Source organism: Odocoileus virginianus, chromosome 28 (assembly GCF_023699985.2).
Source record: "Odocoileus virginianus isolate 20LAN1187 ecotype Illinois chromosome 28, Ovbor_1.2, whole genome shotgun sequence".
In the NCBI taxonomy this organism is placed as follows: Eukaryota; Metazoa; Chordata; class Mammalia; order Artiodactyla; family Cervidae; genus Odocoileus; species Odocoileus virginianus.
In genome coordinates, this window is record NC_069701.1 from 35562055 (window position 1) to 35581036 (window position 18982).

Genomic DNA, 18982 nt, shown 5'->3' on the forward strand with positions numbered 1-18982 from the left:
CTCCTTGTCCATTCCCTATCAGATTACTATATAAGTTAATAGAATAATGATATGTAATAATTAGAAGAAACTTAGTGGGCGATTTGCTTCACCGTCTCCAATGCATGAATGTTACTCACAGCATTACAGATAGGTATTTTTATTGCTCCTCAGAAGATCATCAATAACGCATTAATAATACTGCTTTACCATGGGGTTCTTTGCAATATTACCCAGTTATAATTATGTTTCTTTTTATACTGTGCAGAAAACTGATTCCCCTAAATTTTCTTAATTGTTCCCTAATTCTGACAATTTTTCCCAACTGGAGGCTTTGATTTTAGGTTCTTCATGTCTAACATTGATGTAGATCTAGATTCTCCTCAGTCTGTTCACTAATAGAGTAGTACTGTCCTGTTACTCTCTGGTGTCATGCTTACCCCCAAGGCAATGTTCTATCTACACTAGGTTGATTGACTTTCTTGAGTTTACCTGGGACTTTTCTGATTTTATCAATGAAAACCTCACATTATCAAAAATCTTCAAATTCCCAGAAAAACCAGGATGACTGGTCACTTTAAAACCTGCACTTTAATTGTAAACTTCTCAAGATTGGAGCTAAACATTAGACTCAGTAATTGTCCACATCACAGTCTTAACTTCAACAATAAGGATATTGCAAATACTGGACCAAATTAGTGAAAGCAAATTTCTGTCACACTCTTTCCTTTTTTTTTTTTCTTGCAAACCTCAGGTATGCAGATGGATTTGTTGCAATTAATCTGGATAATTTTATGTAATTTTACCACATATATTGATGATTTTACATTTCTCAGTTTATCAACATATATAGATATATATATATTCTATGGTATATTTCAAACCTATCAGTAAACCATAGTTTTCTTTTTTTCCTGAGTAAATTTGGTGGGTGCCAATTCCTCCAGCCCAGATTTCTTAGTGTTGCTGGTTTTCCTGTCTCCAGAAATGCAGACCCTGCGTGTGGCCTTGGCAAGTGTGGGTATTGGCTGTGTTGCTGCATCTGGGTCCGCTCTTTCTGTCCACTCTGCTGAACTCATCCCCAGTCTCCTCAGGTAAGAGTTTATGGATGCTCTGCCAGGATCCAAAGTATGACTTTCCCAACTAACTGATGCTTATTTCAGGAATGAACACAGTAAGATCTTTAAGTTATAAATTAATAATTTGTAATAGTAATAATATATCAGTAGCAACTATAGCCAAAGTTAATTGAAAAACCTGACTTTGTTCTGTGTATTGTTCTGAGCAGTAATTCAATGTATCTCCTCATTAATCTTTTGGATCTCTTATTACTATAGGTGCAATGTGTAACATTCCATATAAAATGATGAAAATGTATCAATACACTTTGACAAAGACAGCTAGAAAACCAGGGAGCAAATCTCAGTAACAAGGGTTTATCATCAAGCTCATGACTATGAATATAGTAATTGTGTTTTGTTGCATTTCATAACCCAGTCAGAATAATATCTCACAGATTTTATGTGCAGACATTTACTGAATTGCTACATCATGTCATTTACTCCTTCAGGGCAAATGCTGCAGGATTAGATATGCTAGTTAGTAGGTGTGGGGCAACCCTGGCTCCCCTCTTGATGACCCTAGTGGTGTATCTACCCACCCTGCCCTGGATCATCTATGGAGCCTTTCCCATCGCTGCTGGCCTTCTCATTCTTCTCCTACCTGAAACCAAAACTCTGCCCATTCCTGACACCATCCAGGATGTGGAAAATAGGTGAGTAAACCTTCTACTATCCCCTGGGAGGGACTGTGTGCTTCGGATCTGTGGGTGAGAAAGTCAACACACCGCGTGGGTCCCTCAGATCACTGGGGAGACGGAGCCTTGCCTGGGATACTCCCGTCTTGAGCCATTGCCTTCATGAGAGGCAAGGTTGTCTCCATCCATTGTGAATTCTAGTCTGGACTGCAGAGATCCCCTCTGCCCTGTTCTCATTGGCAGTTTTAGTGCTGACGTGATGGTAATTAGCTCTGTTATGATTTTGCATACTACCTGTCCTCATGAGAAACACACATTCATATTGGGATCATGCTCCTAAGATCCATAAGAGCTTGGGATAGAGGGGAAATGGGATGACCAGTGAAGGAGCACTGTTAGGAAAATCACATTTAGTTAAGGACTTTCTGTAGGAAGGTAGTAAAAAAAAAAAGTTATTTGTTTGCATGTGGCTGTAAGATTCAGTTATGCAAAGATTGAGGATAATAAGAAACTGGAAAAGGCATTTTAAAACTACAACATTGTGTCTTAGTTTCATAGGGCTTCTACAGTGGAATCTGACAAACTGAGTGACTTAAGCAAAATAAATTTACTGTCTCAAATTTCAGGTGGCTGAAAGTCAGCTCAAGTTGTTGGCAGGACTCTACATCCTCTGAAGGCTCTAGAGAAGGGTCTGGTCCAGGTCTCTCCGGATTCTGGTAGTTCCTTGGCTAGTGGAAAATAGCTCCAATCTTCACATCACATCCCCCTGGCATGTCTCTATGTCTCAAGTTCCCCCATTTTATAAGAACATCATCATATTGGATCAGGGGCTCTTTCTACTCCAGTTTGACCTCATCTTAATTAATCAGCAACAACCCTGTTCTCAAATATGATAATTGCATATTCTGAGGTAGATGGTTAAGACTTCAATATATATATACTTTGGAAGGTACACAATTGAACCTATAACAAGTGGGGAATTCCTTTAGATTTTTAACCCAGTTCTTGACTTATCAGAGGTGTCATTGGCCAGAGATCCAAATGACAAGGTGAGAATCCAAAAAGACCAAGTGTGAGTAGCACTTTCAAGTGCTTCCTTGTGCCTGCACAGTTGGTGTCATTCAATCACCAAGTCATGTCTGGTTCTTTTGGGACCTCATGGACTGTAGCCCACGAGGCTCCTCTGTCCATGGAATTTTCCAGGCAAGAATATTGGAGTGGACTGCCATTCCCTTCTCCAGGGGCTCCTTCTGATCCAGGGATCAAACCTGTGTCTCTTGCATTGGCAGGAGAGTTCTTTACCACTGAGTCACCACTGAGCCACCTGATCCAGCAGTAAGGGATCTGTGACTTAGTGACTCAACAGCAACAAGGAAAGGAGCTGATGCTTAGGGATCAGTTTGCACTTGTACAAGGAGGGCATCCAAACTTATTTTCTCTCTTTCATAATGTCTATTCTTATTTTCTGATCAGTTTGGTTAATTTGTTGTTTCTCCTTTGGTTTTTCAGGCAAAAATTCTCAAGAAAAATAAATGAAAAAGATTCTTATATAAAAGTGACAAAATTTTAAGGCTCTTCATGGCCTTGCTGGTGAGGAAGAAAAAAACATGAAGAAAAAATGTCTCCAGGAGTAGATATCTCCTTTATATCTACAAAATGGCAAGAAAATACACTTGAAAAATACATCTCATTTACAATTATTGCATTAATTGGTAATTAAACATATAATAAATGAGAATATGTAATTCCATGAACAATCCCATTTTGGGGGGAAGGAGTCAAAAAAGATTCAAATTTATCAATAAATTATTAATAGACAACATGATTCAGAAACAGAGGAATACCATGGCAGGTTCATGTAAGGAGCACCATGTGATGAACTCTAAATAAATTTTCAAAAGTCAGAGCATGATAGCATAAACAACTGGACATCAAAAGAAATCCAGAAGCAGACACCAATATATCTGTAAACTTAGTGCATGATACTTTTGATGTCATAAATCACTGGCAAATAGAAAATTATGTTCTTTTTGGAAATACATCCATTGAAATGGTAACAATGGTGAACTTTAAGTGGTCAAATTTTAAGTGATTACTTTTTCTTTGTGATTTTTTATGTTCATGTTTTTAAAAAGTAAGCATACATAATTTAAAATATTATAAGGGGATGACCAAGTGACTGCTTGATAAGGAAATTGTTATGGATCAGCCATCTCAACAGAAGCAAAGCTATTCTTCAAGGTCATGGAAGAATGACTGTGAAGGCAATTCAGAGATCTTCAGAGCTGCCACTCCAATCACAAGCCAAGAGGGCAAGGGGCTGAGAGGGCCTGTTGTTATTGTTATTTGGTAGCTAAGTCATGTCTGACTCTGTGACCCCGTGTGAGCTCTGCCTGGTGCTCTTATCTTGTTGTCGTCTATGGTTCCCTTATTTTTGGTATAATTTACACAGGGTAAAAAGTACAAATCCCAAGGCCAAAATTCAGTGTATTTGCATAAATTCATATACCAGGGTCAAACGCAATCCAATCAACAGGGAGATTAATTCCATCACCCAGAAATTACTTTTGTGCTCATTCCTCAGTCAGGATTGTCCCTTAGCCTTCAATCCTCTTCCACTGTGTATTTCACTAGGTGTTAACTATGTTTCTCCTAGAATATCACAATAAGTTTATTACAGATTTATACTTTTTGTTGTATTGACACTTGCTTGGTATATTGTACTTGAAATTCATACCTGTTTTTGTTTGTATCGGTGTTTCATTCCTTTTTATTTCCATAAAGTATTACATAGTATGGATTTGAAAATACTGCCAAGTTAGATATCTGAAAAAGGGTTAATATCCAAAATTTATAAGTAACTCCTACAATTCAATAACAAAATACTAAGTAACCCAATTTAAAAATAGACAAAGAACCCTAATAGACATTTTCCTAAAGAAGACATACAAATGGCCATCAGATTTTGGACAGTTGCTCAACATCACTGATCATCATGGAAAGGAAAATCAAAACTACAATGGAGAATTGCCTCACACCTCTTAGAATGGCTATGATGGAATAAAATTTATACTTTAAAGCAGGACAAGAAACTTTAAGCATGACATATTCCCTGCTCGTACCAATCCCTCCTTCATGTGCAATGTGTATCTGCATTATACGTTCATCAGAGCTCCTAAAGGATGAGACTGTTAGCTCAACTGTAACAAGTAATGGCAACCTGCTGCTTGCTTGGCGTGTGCAGACCTGGACTATGTGTCTTTGGTGAACTTGATGCAAGATGCCAATGTGTCATTTGTGACGAAACTTTCTTTGTCTCAAAAATATATATGACTGTGTCTTTAACTTCTAACAAATAGAACAGTCCTCAGAGTTTTCCGAAAGGCTGTCTCCTGGATTACAATCCTCAGCCTGGTTCAAATAAAATTCTCTATTTCTCCTTTGGATTGACTATTGATTAATTTCTCAGTGACAGCTAGCGTCAAGAAGACAAGAGATAATAAGTGTTGGTGAGATGTGGTTATGATTGTTATTTAGTTGCTGAGTCTTGTCCGACACTTTTATGATGCCATGGGCTACATCTTGCCAGGATCCTCTGTCCTTGGAATTTTCCAGGCAAGAATACTGGAGTGGGTTGCCATTTCCTTCTCCAGGGGATCTTCTCTACCTAAGGATCAAGCCTTCCTCTTCTGCATTGCAGGCGGATTCTTTATTACTGAGCCACCAGGAACGTTAATATGTGGAGTAAAGGCAATACTTGATGCTAATATGAATTGGTTCAGTCACTATGGAAGACAGCATAAGAATTCCACAAAAATTTTTTTTAAATAGCACATAATCCAGCAATCCTATTTCTTATTTTATATGCAAAAGGAATGAAAACAGGAAAATGAAAAGATATTTGTACTCCCATGATTATTTTTTACAATAACCAAGAAGAAACATAAGTGTCCACCTGAAAGTGAATGGTTAAAAACATAGTGTAAGTTTAAACAATGGGATATTATTCAGTCATGAGAAAAGTAGAAATGTTATTTGTGAAAACATGAATAGACCTTGACAGCACTGTGTTAAGTAAGATAAATCAGACAGAGAATAATAGATACTGTAAATAAGCTAGACGTCAAATGTAAAAAAGTTAAATCTGTGTAAGATGGTATAAATAGGATGGTGGTTATCAGGAGCTGGGAGATTGGGGAATTGGGGAAATGTTTAATGGTACAAATTTGCAACTGGTAGATAAGATGTAATGCATAATTTGTGATTATAGTCAACAATGTAGGTGTGTGTATGTGTGTATTTGTGTATGTGTGTGTGTGTTAGTTGCTCAGTTGTGTCTGGCACTTTGCAATCCCATGGACTGTAGCTTGCCAGGCTCCTCTGTCCACGGAAGTCTTCTGGCAAGAACGCTGGAGTGGGTTGCCATTTCCTTCTCCACGTGATCTTCCCAAACAAGGGATCAATCCTGGGTCTCCCGCATTGCAGGCAGATTCTTTCCCATCTGAGCTACCAGGAAAGTCCATAGTCAACAATACTATATTGCAAATTTCAAAAGTTATTAGTCTGGATCTTAATTATTCTCCACACAAAAAAGAAATGATAATTTTGTGGCAAGATTAGAGTGTTAGCTTATAGCTAACACTATAATAATAATCATATTGAAGTATACAAATGTATCAAATCAGCACTGCTGCTTGTTTAGTTGCTCAGTCATGTCCAAATCTTTGCAACCTCATGGACTATAGCCCACCAGGCCACTCTGTCATGGATTTCCCAGGCAAGAATACTGGAGTTGGTTGCCATTTTCTTCGCCAGAGGGTCTTCCCTACCCAGGGATCAAACCCACCAGTCTCCTGCATTGGTGGCAGATTCTTTACCGCTAAGCCGCCAGGGAAGCCCCCACTGTATATCTTTTGCATATGAGCTAAGTCACTTCAGTCATGTCTGATTCTTTGCGACCCCATGGAGTATAACCCGCCAGGCTTCTCTGTCCCTGGGATTTCCCAACCAAGAATACTGGAGTGGGTTGTCTTGCCCTTCTTTAGGGCATCTTTCCATCCTAGGGACCGAACCTGCATCTCCTCTATCTCCTGCAGTGGTCCAGGGGCTCTTTACCACTAGCGCCTTATAAGGGGCACCTGGGAAGCCCCTTATCTTAACTTTATACAATTTTTTATGTCCGTCATATCTCAATAAAGAACAAACAAATAAAAACTTGGAACCATCTTGTTGGGCTTCACCAGTTAAATTAACAATGTACATACATTTCATGTATTCAACAGTGAAAAGAAATAAGCTATAGAAACACGTAGAATGGGGCTACCCTGGTAGCTCAGCAGGTAGAGAATCTGCCTGCAATTCAGGAGACCCCGGTTTGATTCCTGGGTCGGGAAGATCTGCTGGAGAAGGAATAGGCTACCCACTCCAGTATTCTTGAGCTTCCCTGGTGGTTCAGCTGGTAAAGAATTCACCTGCAATGCAGGAAACCTGGGTTCAATCCCTGGGTTGGGAAGATGCCCTATAGAAGGGAATGGCTACCCACTCCAATATTCTGGCCTGGAGAATTCCATAGACTATACCATGGGGTGGCAAAGAGTTGGACAGGACTGAGTGACTTTCGCACATAGAATAGGCTTCTCAGGTGACTCACTGGGTAAAGAATCCGCCTGCCATGTGAGACCTGGATTTGATCCCTGGGTTGGGAAGATCCCCTAGAGGAGGGCATGGCAACCCACTCCAGTACTTGCCTGGAGAATCCCATGGACAGAGGAGCCTGGCAGGCTATAGTCCATGGGGTGGCAAAGGATTGGAGGTGACTGAGTGACTAACACTTCCACTTTTCATTTTATTTGCATATCGATACCATTTTCAACATGATAGTGTTTTATCTTTTCTTTCAGATATTCCATTAAGTGCATAGAAATGCAATAGGTCTCTGCATTAATCTTGTGTCCTATAGCCTTCCTAACTTCATTCATTACCTCTAACAGTTTGTTGGTGGTGACTTTAGGGTTTTCTGTAGAGTATCATGTCATCTACAAATAGTGATAGTTTTATCTCTTCCCTTCCCACTTGGATACATTTGAGTTCTTTTCCTTGTCTGATTGCTGTGCACAGGAGTTTCAGTATTTTGTTAAATAGAAGTGGTGCAAGTAGGCATCCTTTTCTTGTTCCTGAATTTACCAGAAGTCTTTCAACATTTTACCTTTGAGCGTTACATCGGCTGTAGGTGGTTTTGTTAAGAAGCCTTTATTATGTTGAGTTATGTTCCTCCTATAATCACTTTGATGAAAGTTTTTATAGTGACTGAATGTTGAATTTTGTCAAATGTGTCTTCTTGGTCCATTGAGGTAATTATGTGATTTTTTTTGGTCTTTCTTGTGACCCTGAAATAAATCCAATTTGATCATGGTAAATGATCCTTTTTATGTGCTGTTGGATTTAGCTTGGTAATATTTTTTGTTGAAGATTTTTGCATCTGTATTCATCAAAGATATGAGCATGTGGTTTTCTTTTGTCTCTTGTGTTGTCTGCTTTTGGTATCAGGGTAATAAGAGCAGTCTTGTAGAAAGAAGTTGGGAGTGTTACCTCATCTTCATTTTCTGGTAAAGTTTTGAAGAAAAAAGGTTTAATTTCTTCTTTATATGTTTCGTAGAATTTCTCAGTGAAGCTGTCCAGTCCTGGACTTTTTTTTGGTCAGGGATTAAAACAAAATACAGACTCTACTTCACACATAGCGATTGGTCTGTTCAAATTGTCTGTTTCATCTTGACTTATTTTTGGCAGGCAGTATGTTTCTAAAACTTTGTTTATTTTTTCTAAGTTGTCCAATTTGTTGGCATGTATTTGTTCATAGTATTCAATTCTGATTGTTTTTTTTTTCCTTCTGTATTTCTGTGACATCAGTTATTATTATTTCTCTTCTTTCCTTTCTCATTTTGTTTATTTGAGACCTCTGTCATTTACTTTTGGTGAGTCTGAAAGTTTGTCAAACCTCTGAGTCTAGAGGTTTATCAATTTTGTTTATGTTTTCAAAATATTAGATCTTGGTTCCTTTGATCTTTACCACTGATTTTTTTTTTCGTTTATTTTTATTAGTTGGAGGCTAATTACTTCACAACATTGCAGTGGGTTTTGTCATACATTGACATGAATCAGCCATGGGTGTACATGTATTCCCCATCCCGATCCCCCCTCCCACCTCCCTCTCCACCCGATTCCTCTGGGTCTTCCCAGTGCACCAGGCCCGAGCACTTGTCTCATGCATCCCACCTGGGCTGGTGATCTGTTTCACTATAGATAATATATATGCTGTTCTCTCGAAACACCCCACCCTCGCCTTCTCCCACAGAGTCCAAAAATCTGTTCTGTACATCTGTGTCTCTTTTTCTGTTTTGCATATAGGGTTATCATTACCATCTTTCTAAATTCCATATATATGTGTTAGTATACTGTAATGGTCTTTATCTTTCTGGCTTACTTCACTCTGTATAATGGGCTCCAGTTTCATCCATCTCATTAGAACTGATTCAAATGAATTCTTTTTAATGGCTGAGTAATATTCCATGGTGTATATGTACCACAGCTTCCTTATCCATTCGTCTGCTGATGGGCAATCTAGGTTGCTTCCATGTCCTGGCTATTATAAACAGTGCTGCGATGAACATTGGGGTGCACGTGTCTCTTTCAGATCTGGTTTTCTCGGTGTGTATGCCCAGAAGTGGTATTGCTGGGTCATATGGCAGTTCTATTTCCAGTTTTTTAAGAAATCTCCACACTGTTCTCCATAGCAGCTGTGCTAGTTTGCATTCCCACCAACAGTGTAAGAGGGTTCCCTTTTCTCCACACCCTCTCCAGCATTTATTGCTTGTAGACTTTTTTTACCACTGATTTTTAAAGCTCTCATTTATTTATCTCCTCAGTGATCTTTATTATTTCCTTCTTCTGCTGACTTTGGGCTTCTTTTTTCTGATTATTTTAGATAGTCCATTAGGTCTTTTATCTAAGATTTTTCTTGTTCCTCGGTGAAGGCATGTATAGCTCTAAACTTCCATCTTAGAATTGGCTTTTTTGCATCATTAGCTCACTGGGTCACCTCATTGATTTGATCATTAACTCATTGGGTTTTTAGTAGTATGTTGTATAGTCTCCACGTATTCATTCTTCCCTGTTTTTTTCTTTTCCTGAAATTGATTTCTAGCTTCATAACATCGTGGTCAGAAAATATGCTTGATATAATTTCTATCTTCTTAAATTTGTTGACACTCATTTGGTTACCTAGAATGTAGTCTGTTCTGGAGAACGTTCTATGCACAATTTAAAGAATGTGTATTTTGTTTTGTTTCTTTGTTTTTGTTTTGGATGTAGCATCCATTAGATATCAAGTAAGTCCAACATTGTGTCATTTAGGACCTCTTTTGCTTTATTGCTTTTCTTTCTGGATATTCTCTCCACTGATGTCAGAGGGGTTTACAGTATCCTACAATTTCTGCATTATTGTCACTTTCTCCCTTTATGTATATTAGTATTTATATATATAAGTGCTCCTATATTGGGTGTGTATATTTTATTTTATTTTATATTTTCTTCTGTTCTGCTGTAAGCACCACACCCATTCCCTGAGGCCATGTTCTCTACTGTGTGTATTTTATTTTATTTTATAATAACTTTATTTTTTTAGTGTATTCTTTTTTCCTTTTATTTTATTTTTTCATTTATTTATATTAGTTGGAGGATAATTACTTTACAATATTGTGGAGGTTTTTGCCATATATTGACATGAATTTGCCATGGATGTACATGTGTTCCCCCATTCAGAACCCCCTTCCCACCTCCCTCCCCATCCCATCCCTCTGAGTTGTCCCAGTGCACCAGCTTTGCCACTTTGACTTTTGATCTGACTATTTAGTATGTTGACATTTAAAGTAATTATTGATAGCATGTACTTATGACCATCTTAATTTTTGTCTTCTGATTGTTTTTGTAGTTCTTCCTTTTCATTTCTTCTTCTTTTTGTTTTTCCTTTTATAGTTTTATGATTTTATTTTTTAGTATGCTTTCTCTCTTTTTAGTTTTTGTGAATCTGTTGTTTATTTTTGATTTGTGGTTACCAAGAAGTTCATGAGGTTCATCACTATATTTTCTTTCTGTAACCTAGATTCATTTAAGTTAAACAACATTCTAAAAGATCTACATTTTTGTACTTCCCTCTACATTTTTTGATGTCTTATTTATATCTTAATGCTTATCCTTTTTACTGTGTATTGTATTTATAATTGTCTTTATAAGTTTATATCTCTTTAAATCTACATACTGGCTTATTTTATTAATCTTCAATCATTTCTATATATTTGTCTTTCCTATTGTGCTTCTCTCTTTTCTTTATATTCTTGATTCTTCTCTATTTAGAGAAGACCCTTCAGCATTTCATTTACTTTAGGCTTAGTACTGTTGAATTCTTTTAGCTCTGGCTTGTCTGAGAAGTTCTTTTTATTTTTTATATTATTATGGAGGTAGGTGAGCTTCATGTCCTCTTACACCACCATCTTGATCCCTCCCCTCAATATTGTAAGGTAATTAGCCTCCAACTAATAAAAATAAATGGAAAAAAATAAAACAGCTGTAAGCAACAGAGTTTAAAAAAATGGAAAACTGACTAACACTTGCTACAATTGGAAAGGGAATAATAGGAGCAAGGGCAGATGGTGTATTTATATCAGTACAACAAGAAGAATACTTTAGTTAGGAATTCTTTAGTATTATGACTGTGGTAATGGGCACAGGAAGCTACACAGATGATAAATCTATATGGTACTAAGTGTGACACACAGACACACAAATACAGGTAAAACTGATTGGGAAATCTGGATAAGATTAGTATATTGTATCACTCTCAAAAAACTAATAGTAACATTATACTATAATTTTACAAGTATTATAACTGGGGGAAGCTGAGTGAAGTGCATGCAGTTTCTCATATTATTTCCTGTGGTTGCATGTGAATCTATAATAATTTCCTAAAACACACCAATTAAAAATGTTTATAAATGTTATAGCATGTAAATTGTAAGAAATCTGGAATGGTTATATTAATATAAGAAAATACACAGTTGAAATTGAGGACCATTACTAGAGATAAAGAGGCCAAGTTCATAATGAGAAAATGATCATAAGGATTCTGAGTATCCCCACATAAAAGATCCCTAATATAATCTGTTAAATAAATAAATAAACCTGAGAAGATAAACCATTATGTAAGCTTACCTATCACTACTTTTCTCCTGTATCTTTATTTGGAAGAATTTAAAGTTATTGTGAAGTCCTGGTGTGATTTAAATTGATGCAGAATGTCAGTTACCAAAATGTAGTAATTGTGCCACTATCATACTGTCTTGATGACTGTAGCTTTGTGGTATAATCTGAAGTCAGGAAGGTTGATTCCTCCAGCTCCATCCTTCTTTCTCAAGACTGCTTTGGCGGTTTGGTGTCTTCTCCATTTCCATATGAATTGTGACATTTTTTTTGTTCTAGTTCTGTGAAAAATGCCATTGGTAATTTGATAGGGATCACATTGAATCTGTAGATTGCATTTGGTAGTATAGTCATTTTCACAATATTGGTTCTTCCTTCCCAGGAACATGGAATAGTTCTCCATCTGTTTATGTCATCTTTGGTTTCTTTAATCAGTGTCTTATAATTTTATGTACACAGTTCTTTTGTCTTCTTAGGTAGATTTATTCCTAGATTTTTTATTCTTTTTGTTGCAATGGTGAATGGGATTGATTCCTTAATTTCTCTTTTTAATTTTTCACTGTTAGTGTATAGGAATGCAAGTGATTTCTGGGTATTGATTTTGTATCCTGCGACTTTGCTAAGCTCATTGATTAGCTCTAGCAATTTTCTGATAGTATCTGTAGGGTTTTCTATGTAAAGTATCATGTCATCTGCAAGCAGTGAGAGCTTTATTTCTTCTTTTCCAATCTGGATTACTTTTCTTTCTTTTTCTTTTTATCTGATGGCTTGTAGCTAGGACTTACAAAACTATGTTGAATAATAGTGGTGCGAGTGGACACACCTGTCTTGTTTCTGGCACAGAAACAGAAATCTAGACCAATGGAACAAGATAGAAAGCCCAGAAATAAACCCATGCACCTTTGGGTAACTTATTTTTTTTCTTTTTTTTAAATATGTTTTCTTGCTAAAGCATTTTTGAAACTATCAACATTTTAAAAATAAAAAATGTTTCACCATAGATAATATACATGTTTCAATGCTGTTCTCTCGAAACATCCCACCCTCGCTTCTCCCACAGACTCCAAAAGTCTGTTCTATACATCTGTGTCTCTTTTTCTGTTTTGCACATAGGGTTATCATTACCATCTTTCTAAATTCCATATATATGTGTTAGTATGCTGTAATGTTCTTTATCTTTCTGGCTTACTTCACTCTGTATAATGGGCTCCAGTTTCATTCATCTGATTAGAACTGTTTCAAATGAATTCTTTTTAATGGCTGAGTAATATTCCATGGTGTATATGTACCACAGCTTCCTCATCCATTCGTCTGCTGATGGGCATCTAGGTTGCTTCCATGTCCTGGCTATTATAAACAGTGCTGCGATGAACATTGGGATGCACGTGTCTCTTTCAGATCTGGTTTCCTCAGTGTGTATGCCCAGAAGTGGGATTGCTGGGTCATATGGCACTTCTATTTCCAGTTTTTTAAGGAATCTCCACACTGTTCTCCATAGCGGCTGTACTAGTTTGCATTCCCACCAACAGTGTAAGAGGGTTCCCTTTTCTCCACACCCTCTCCAGCATTTATTGCTTATAGACTTTTGGATAGCAGCCATCCTGACTGGCGTGTAATGGTACCTCATTGAGGTTTTGATTTGCATTTCTCTGATAATGAGTGATTTTGAACATCTTTTCATGTGTTTGTTAGCCATCTGTATGTCTTCTTTGGAGAAATGTCTGTTGAGTTCTTTGGCCCATTTTTTGATTGGGTCATTTATTTTTCTGGAATTGAGCTGGAGGAGTTGCTTGTATATTTTTGAGATTAATCCTTTGTCTGTTGCTTCGTTTGCTATTATTTTCTCCCATTCTGAGGGCTGTCTTTTCACCTTGCTTATAGTTTCCTTTGTTGTGCAAAAGCTTTCAAGCTTCATTAGGTCCTATTTGTTTATTTTTGCTTTTATTTCCAATATTCTGGGAGGTGGGTCATAGAGGATCCTGTTGTGATTCATGTTGGAGAGTGTTTTGCCTATGTTCTCCTCTAGTTTTATAGTTTCTGGTCTTACGTTTAGATCTTTAATCCATTTTGAGTTTATTTTTGTGTATGGTGTTAGAAAGTGTTCTAGTTTCATTCTTTTACAGGTGGTTGACCAGTTTTCCCAGCACCACTTGTTAAAGAGGTTGTCTTTTTTCCATTGTATATCCTTACCTCCTTTGTCGAAGATAAGGTGTCCATAGGTTCGTGGATTTATCTCTGGGCTTTCTATTCTCTTCCATTGATCTATATTTCTGTCTTTGTTCCAGTACCATACTGTCTTGATGACTGTGGCTTTGTAGTAGAGCCTGAAGTCAGGCAGGTTGATTCCTCCAGTTCCATTCTTCTTTCTCAAGATTGCTTCGGCTATTCAAGGTTTTTTGGTAATTCCATACAAATTGTGAAATTATTTGTTCTAGTTCTGTGAAGAATACCGTTGGTAGCTTAATAGGGATTGCATTGAATCTATAGATTGCTTTGGGTAGTATAGCCATTTTGACAATATTGATTCTTCCAATCCATGAACACGGTGTGTTTCTCCATCTGTGTCCTCTTTGATTTCTTTCATCAGTGTTTTATAGTTTTCTATGTATAGGTCTTTTGTTTCTTTAGGTAGATATACTCCTAAGTATTTTATTCTTTTTGTTGCAGTGGTGAATGGTATTGTTTCCTTAATTTCTCTTTCTGTTTTCTCATTGTTAGTGTATAGAAATGCAAGGGATTTCTGTGTGTTAATTTTATATCCTGCAACTTTACTATATTCGTTGATTAGCTCTACTAATTTCCTGGTAGAGTCTTCAGGGTTTTCTATGTAGAGGATCGTATCATTTGCAAACAGCAAGAGTTTCACTTCTTTTCCTATTGGGATTCCTTTTACTTCTTTTTCTGCTCTGATTGCTGTGGCCAACACTTCCAAAACTATGTTGAATAGTAGTGGTGAGAGTAGGCCCCCTTGTCTTGTTCCTGATTTCAGGGGAAATGCTTTCAATTTTTCACCATTGAGGGTAATGCTTGCTGTGGGTTTGTCATATATAGCTTTTATTATATTGAGGTATGTTCCTTCTATTCCTGCTTTCTGGAGAGTTTTAATCATAAATGGGTATTGAATTTTGTCAAAGGCTTTTTCTGCATCTATTGAGATAATCATATGGTTTTTATCTTTCAATTTGTTTATGTGGTGTATCACATTGATTGATTTGTGGATATTAAAGAATCCTTGCATTCCTGGGATAAAGCCCACTTGGTCATGGTGTATGATTTTTTTCAATATGTTGTTGGATTCTGTTTGCTAGAATTTTGTTAAGGATTTTTGCATCTATGTTCATCAGTGATATTGGCCTATAATTTTCTTTTTTTGTGGCATCTTTGTCTGATTTTGGAATTAGGGTGATGGTGGCCTCATAGAATGAGTTTGGAAGTTTACCTTCTTCTGCAATTTTCTGGAAGAGTTTGAGTAGGATAGATGTTAGCCCTTCTCTAAATTTTTGGTAGAATTCACCTGTGAAGCCATCTGGTCCTGGGCTTTTGTTTGCTGGAAGGTTTCTGATTACAGTTTCAATTTCCTTGCTTGTGTTAAGATCTGTTAAGATCTTCTATTTATTTCTGGTTCAGTTTTGGAAAGTTATACTTTTCTAAGAATTTGTCCATTTCTTCCAAGTTGTCCATTTTATTGGCATAGAGCTGCTGGTAGTAGTCTCTTATGATCCTTTGTATTTCAGTGTTGTCTGTTGTGATCGCTCCATTTTCATTTCTAATTTTGTTAATTTGGTTCTTCTCTGTTTCTTAATGAGTCTTGCTAATGGTTTGTCAATTTTGTTTATTTTTTCAAAAAATCAGCTTTTAGCTTTGTTGATTTTTGCTATGGTCTCTTTAGTTTCTTTTGCATTTATTTCTGCCCTAATTTTTAAGATTTCTTTCCTTCTACTAACCCTGGGGTTCTTCATTTCTTCCTTCTCTAGTTGCTTTAGGTGTAGAGTTAGGTTATTTATTTGACTTTTTTCTTGTTTCTTGAGGTAAGCCTGTAATGCTATGAACCTTCCCCTTCGAACTGCTTTTACAGTGTCCCATAGGTTTTGGGTTGTTGTGTTTTCATTTTCATTCATTTCTATGCATATTTTGATTTCTTTTTTGATTTCTTCTATGATTTGTTGGTTATTCAGAAGCGTGTTATTTAGCCTCCATATGTTTGAGTTTTTAATAATTTTTTTCCTGTAATTGAGACCTAATCTTACTGTACTGTGGTCAGAAAAGATGACTGGAATGATTTCAATTTTTTTCAATTTACCAAGGCTAGATTTATGGCCCAGGATGTGATCTATTCTGGAGAAGGTTCCGTGTGTACTTGAGAAAAAGGTGAAGTTGATTGTTTTGGGGTGAAATGTCCTATAGATATCAATTAGGTCTAGCTGGTCCATTGTGTCCTTTAAAGTTTGTGTTTCCTTGTTAATTTTCTGTTTAACTGATCTATCCATAGTTGTGAATGGGGTATTAAAGTCTCCCACTATTATTGTGTTACTATTAATTTCCTCTTTCATACTCGCTAGCATTTGCCTTACATATTGTGGTGCTCCTATGTTGGTTGCATATATATTTATAATTGTTATATCTTTGGGTAACTTATTTTTTAAAACTGAAGGCAAGAATATACAATGGGGCAAAGACAGCCTCTTCAATAAATGGTTCTGGGAAAACTGGACAGCTACATGCAAAAGAATGAAATTAGAATACTTCCTAATACCATACACAAAGATAAACTCAAAATGGATTAAAGATCTAAATGTAAGACCAGAAACTATAAAACTCTTAGAGGAAAACATAGGCAGAACACTGGATGACACAAATCAAAGCAAGATCCTCTATGACCCACCTCCTAGAGTAGTGGAAATAAAAACAAAAGTAAACAAGTGGGACCTGATTAAACTTAAAAGCTTTTGCACAGCAAAGGAAACTATAGACAAGGTGAAAAGACAACCCTCAGAATGGGAGAAAATAATAGCCCATGAATCAACTGACAAAGGATTAATTTTCAAAATATGCAAGCAGCTCATACAACTGAATACCAGAAAAGAAAACAACCCAATCAAAAAGTGGGAAAAAGACCTAAACAGACATTTCTCCAAAGAAGGCATACAGATGGCTAACAAACACATGACAAGATGCTCAACATCATTCATTATTAGAGAAATGGAAATCAAAACTACAATGAGACATCAACTCACACCGGTCAGAATGGCTATCATCAAAAAATCTACAAACAGTAAATGCTGTAGAGGGTGTGGAGAAAAGGAAATGCTCTCCACTGTTTATAATTGTCAGGACATTGAAGCAACCTAGATGCCCATCAGCAGACGAATGGATGAGGAAGCTGTGGTACATATACACCATGGAATATTACCCAGCCATTAAAAAGAATTCATTTGAATCAGTTCTAATGAGATGGGTGAAACTGGAGCCCATTATACAGAGCGAAGTAAGCCAGAAAGAGTAAGATCATTACAGTATACTAACACATATATATGGAATTTAGAAAGATGGTAACGATAACCCTATATGCAAAAAAAGAAAAAGAGACTCAGATGTATAGAACAGACTTGTGGACTCTGTGGGAGAAGGCGAGGGTGGGATGTTTCAAGAGAACAGCATCGAAACATGTATATCTAGGGTGAAACAGATCACCAGCCCAGGTTGGATGCATGAGACAAGTGCTCAGGCCTGGTGCACTGGGAAGACCCAGAGGGATGGGGTGGAGAGAGAGGTGGGAGGGGGGACTGGGATGGGGAATACATGTAAATCCATGGCTAATTCATTTCAATGTATGACAAAAACCACTGCAATGCTGTAAAGTAATTAGCCTCCAACTAATAAAAATAAATGGAAAAGAAAAAAAAAAAAAAGGAAACGGTCTTGCTCTGTTGGTGGGCATGTAAATTGATATAGCCACTATGGAAGATGGTATGGAGAGTCCTTAAAAAACTAGGAACAAAACCAGCATATGACCTAGCAATCCCACTCCTAGGTATACACCCCGAGGAAACCAAAACTGAAAAATGCACAAGTACTCCAATGCTCATTGCAGCACTATTTCCAATAGCTAGAACATGGAAGCAACCTAGATGTCCATTGACAGATGAATGGATAAATAAGTTGTGGTACATATACACAATGTACATATACACAATGGCATATTACTCAGCCATAAAAAGGAATGCATCTGAGTCAGCTCTAATGAGGTGGATGAACCTAGAACCTATTATACAGAGTGAAGTGAGGCAGAAAGAGAAAGATAAATATCGTATTCTAGCACACATATACAGAATCTAGAAAAATGCTACTGAAGAACTTATTGACAGGGCAGCAATGGAGAAACAGACATAGAGAACAGACTTATGGACACAAGGAGAGGGGAGGAGAGGGTGAAATGTATGGAGAGAGTAACATGGAAACTTACGTTACCATATGTAAATAGCCAATGGGAATTTGCTGTATGCCTCAGGGAACTCAAACGGGCTCATGTTGCCCTAGAGGGGTGGGATGGGGAAGGAGATGGGAAGGAGGTTCAAGAGGGAGGAGACATAAGTATACCTATGACTGGTTCATGTTGAGGTGCGATAGAAAACAACAAAATTCTGTAAAACAATTATTCTTCAGTTAAAACATAAATAAATATTTTTTAAATGTGGTTATTGCACCACATTCCACCTTGCTTTAATTAAAAGCAGAGGATTATATTTTCTTAATTATTTTACTCTAAATTCAATGAAAAAAAAAACAAGAAAAAACACTTGTTTTATCTTCTTTCCCCAGGAAAATCATAAAGCAGTTCACTTCTATGTGTCTCAGATTGTGTTTTCTGGAAATGACTGAAGACTGTGTGGCAGTCTTATATTAACACATTTAGAGAACAAGTACATGTTGAAGTCCAATATTGATTTTACAGAGTGACTGAGGGGAAGTGTTTTCAGAGAGTAAATCTTTAAACAG

The 18982-nt window shown here is 36.9% G+C and overlaps 1 protein-coding gene across 1 annotated transcript in view; it reads left to right on the forward strand.

The window, feature by feature from the left end:
- LOC110145300 (solute carrier family 22 member 10-like) overlaps nt 1-5179 on the forward strand; it is a 33473-nt gene extending 28294 nt beyond the window's left edge. Inside the window, exons 8-10 of the mRNA XM_020905522.2 lie at nt 965-1073; nt 1550-1753; nt 3245-5179. Of these exons, the coding sequence (XP_020761181.2) occupies nt 965-1073; nt 1550-1753; nt 3245-3305 (374 nt within the window). The 3' untranslated portion in view covers nt 3306-5179. The remainder of the gene's footprint in view (nt 1-964; nt 1074-1549; nt 1754-3244) is intronic.
- Nucleotides 5180-18982: the final 13803 nt, after the last annotated feature.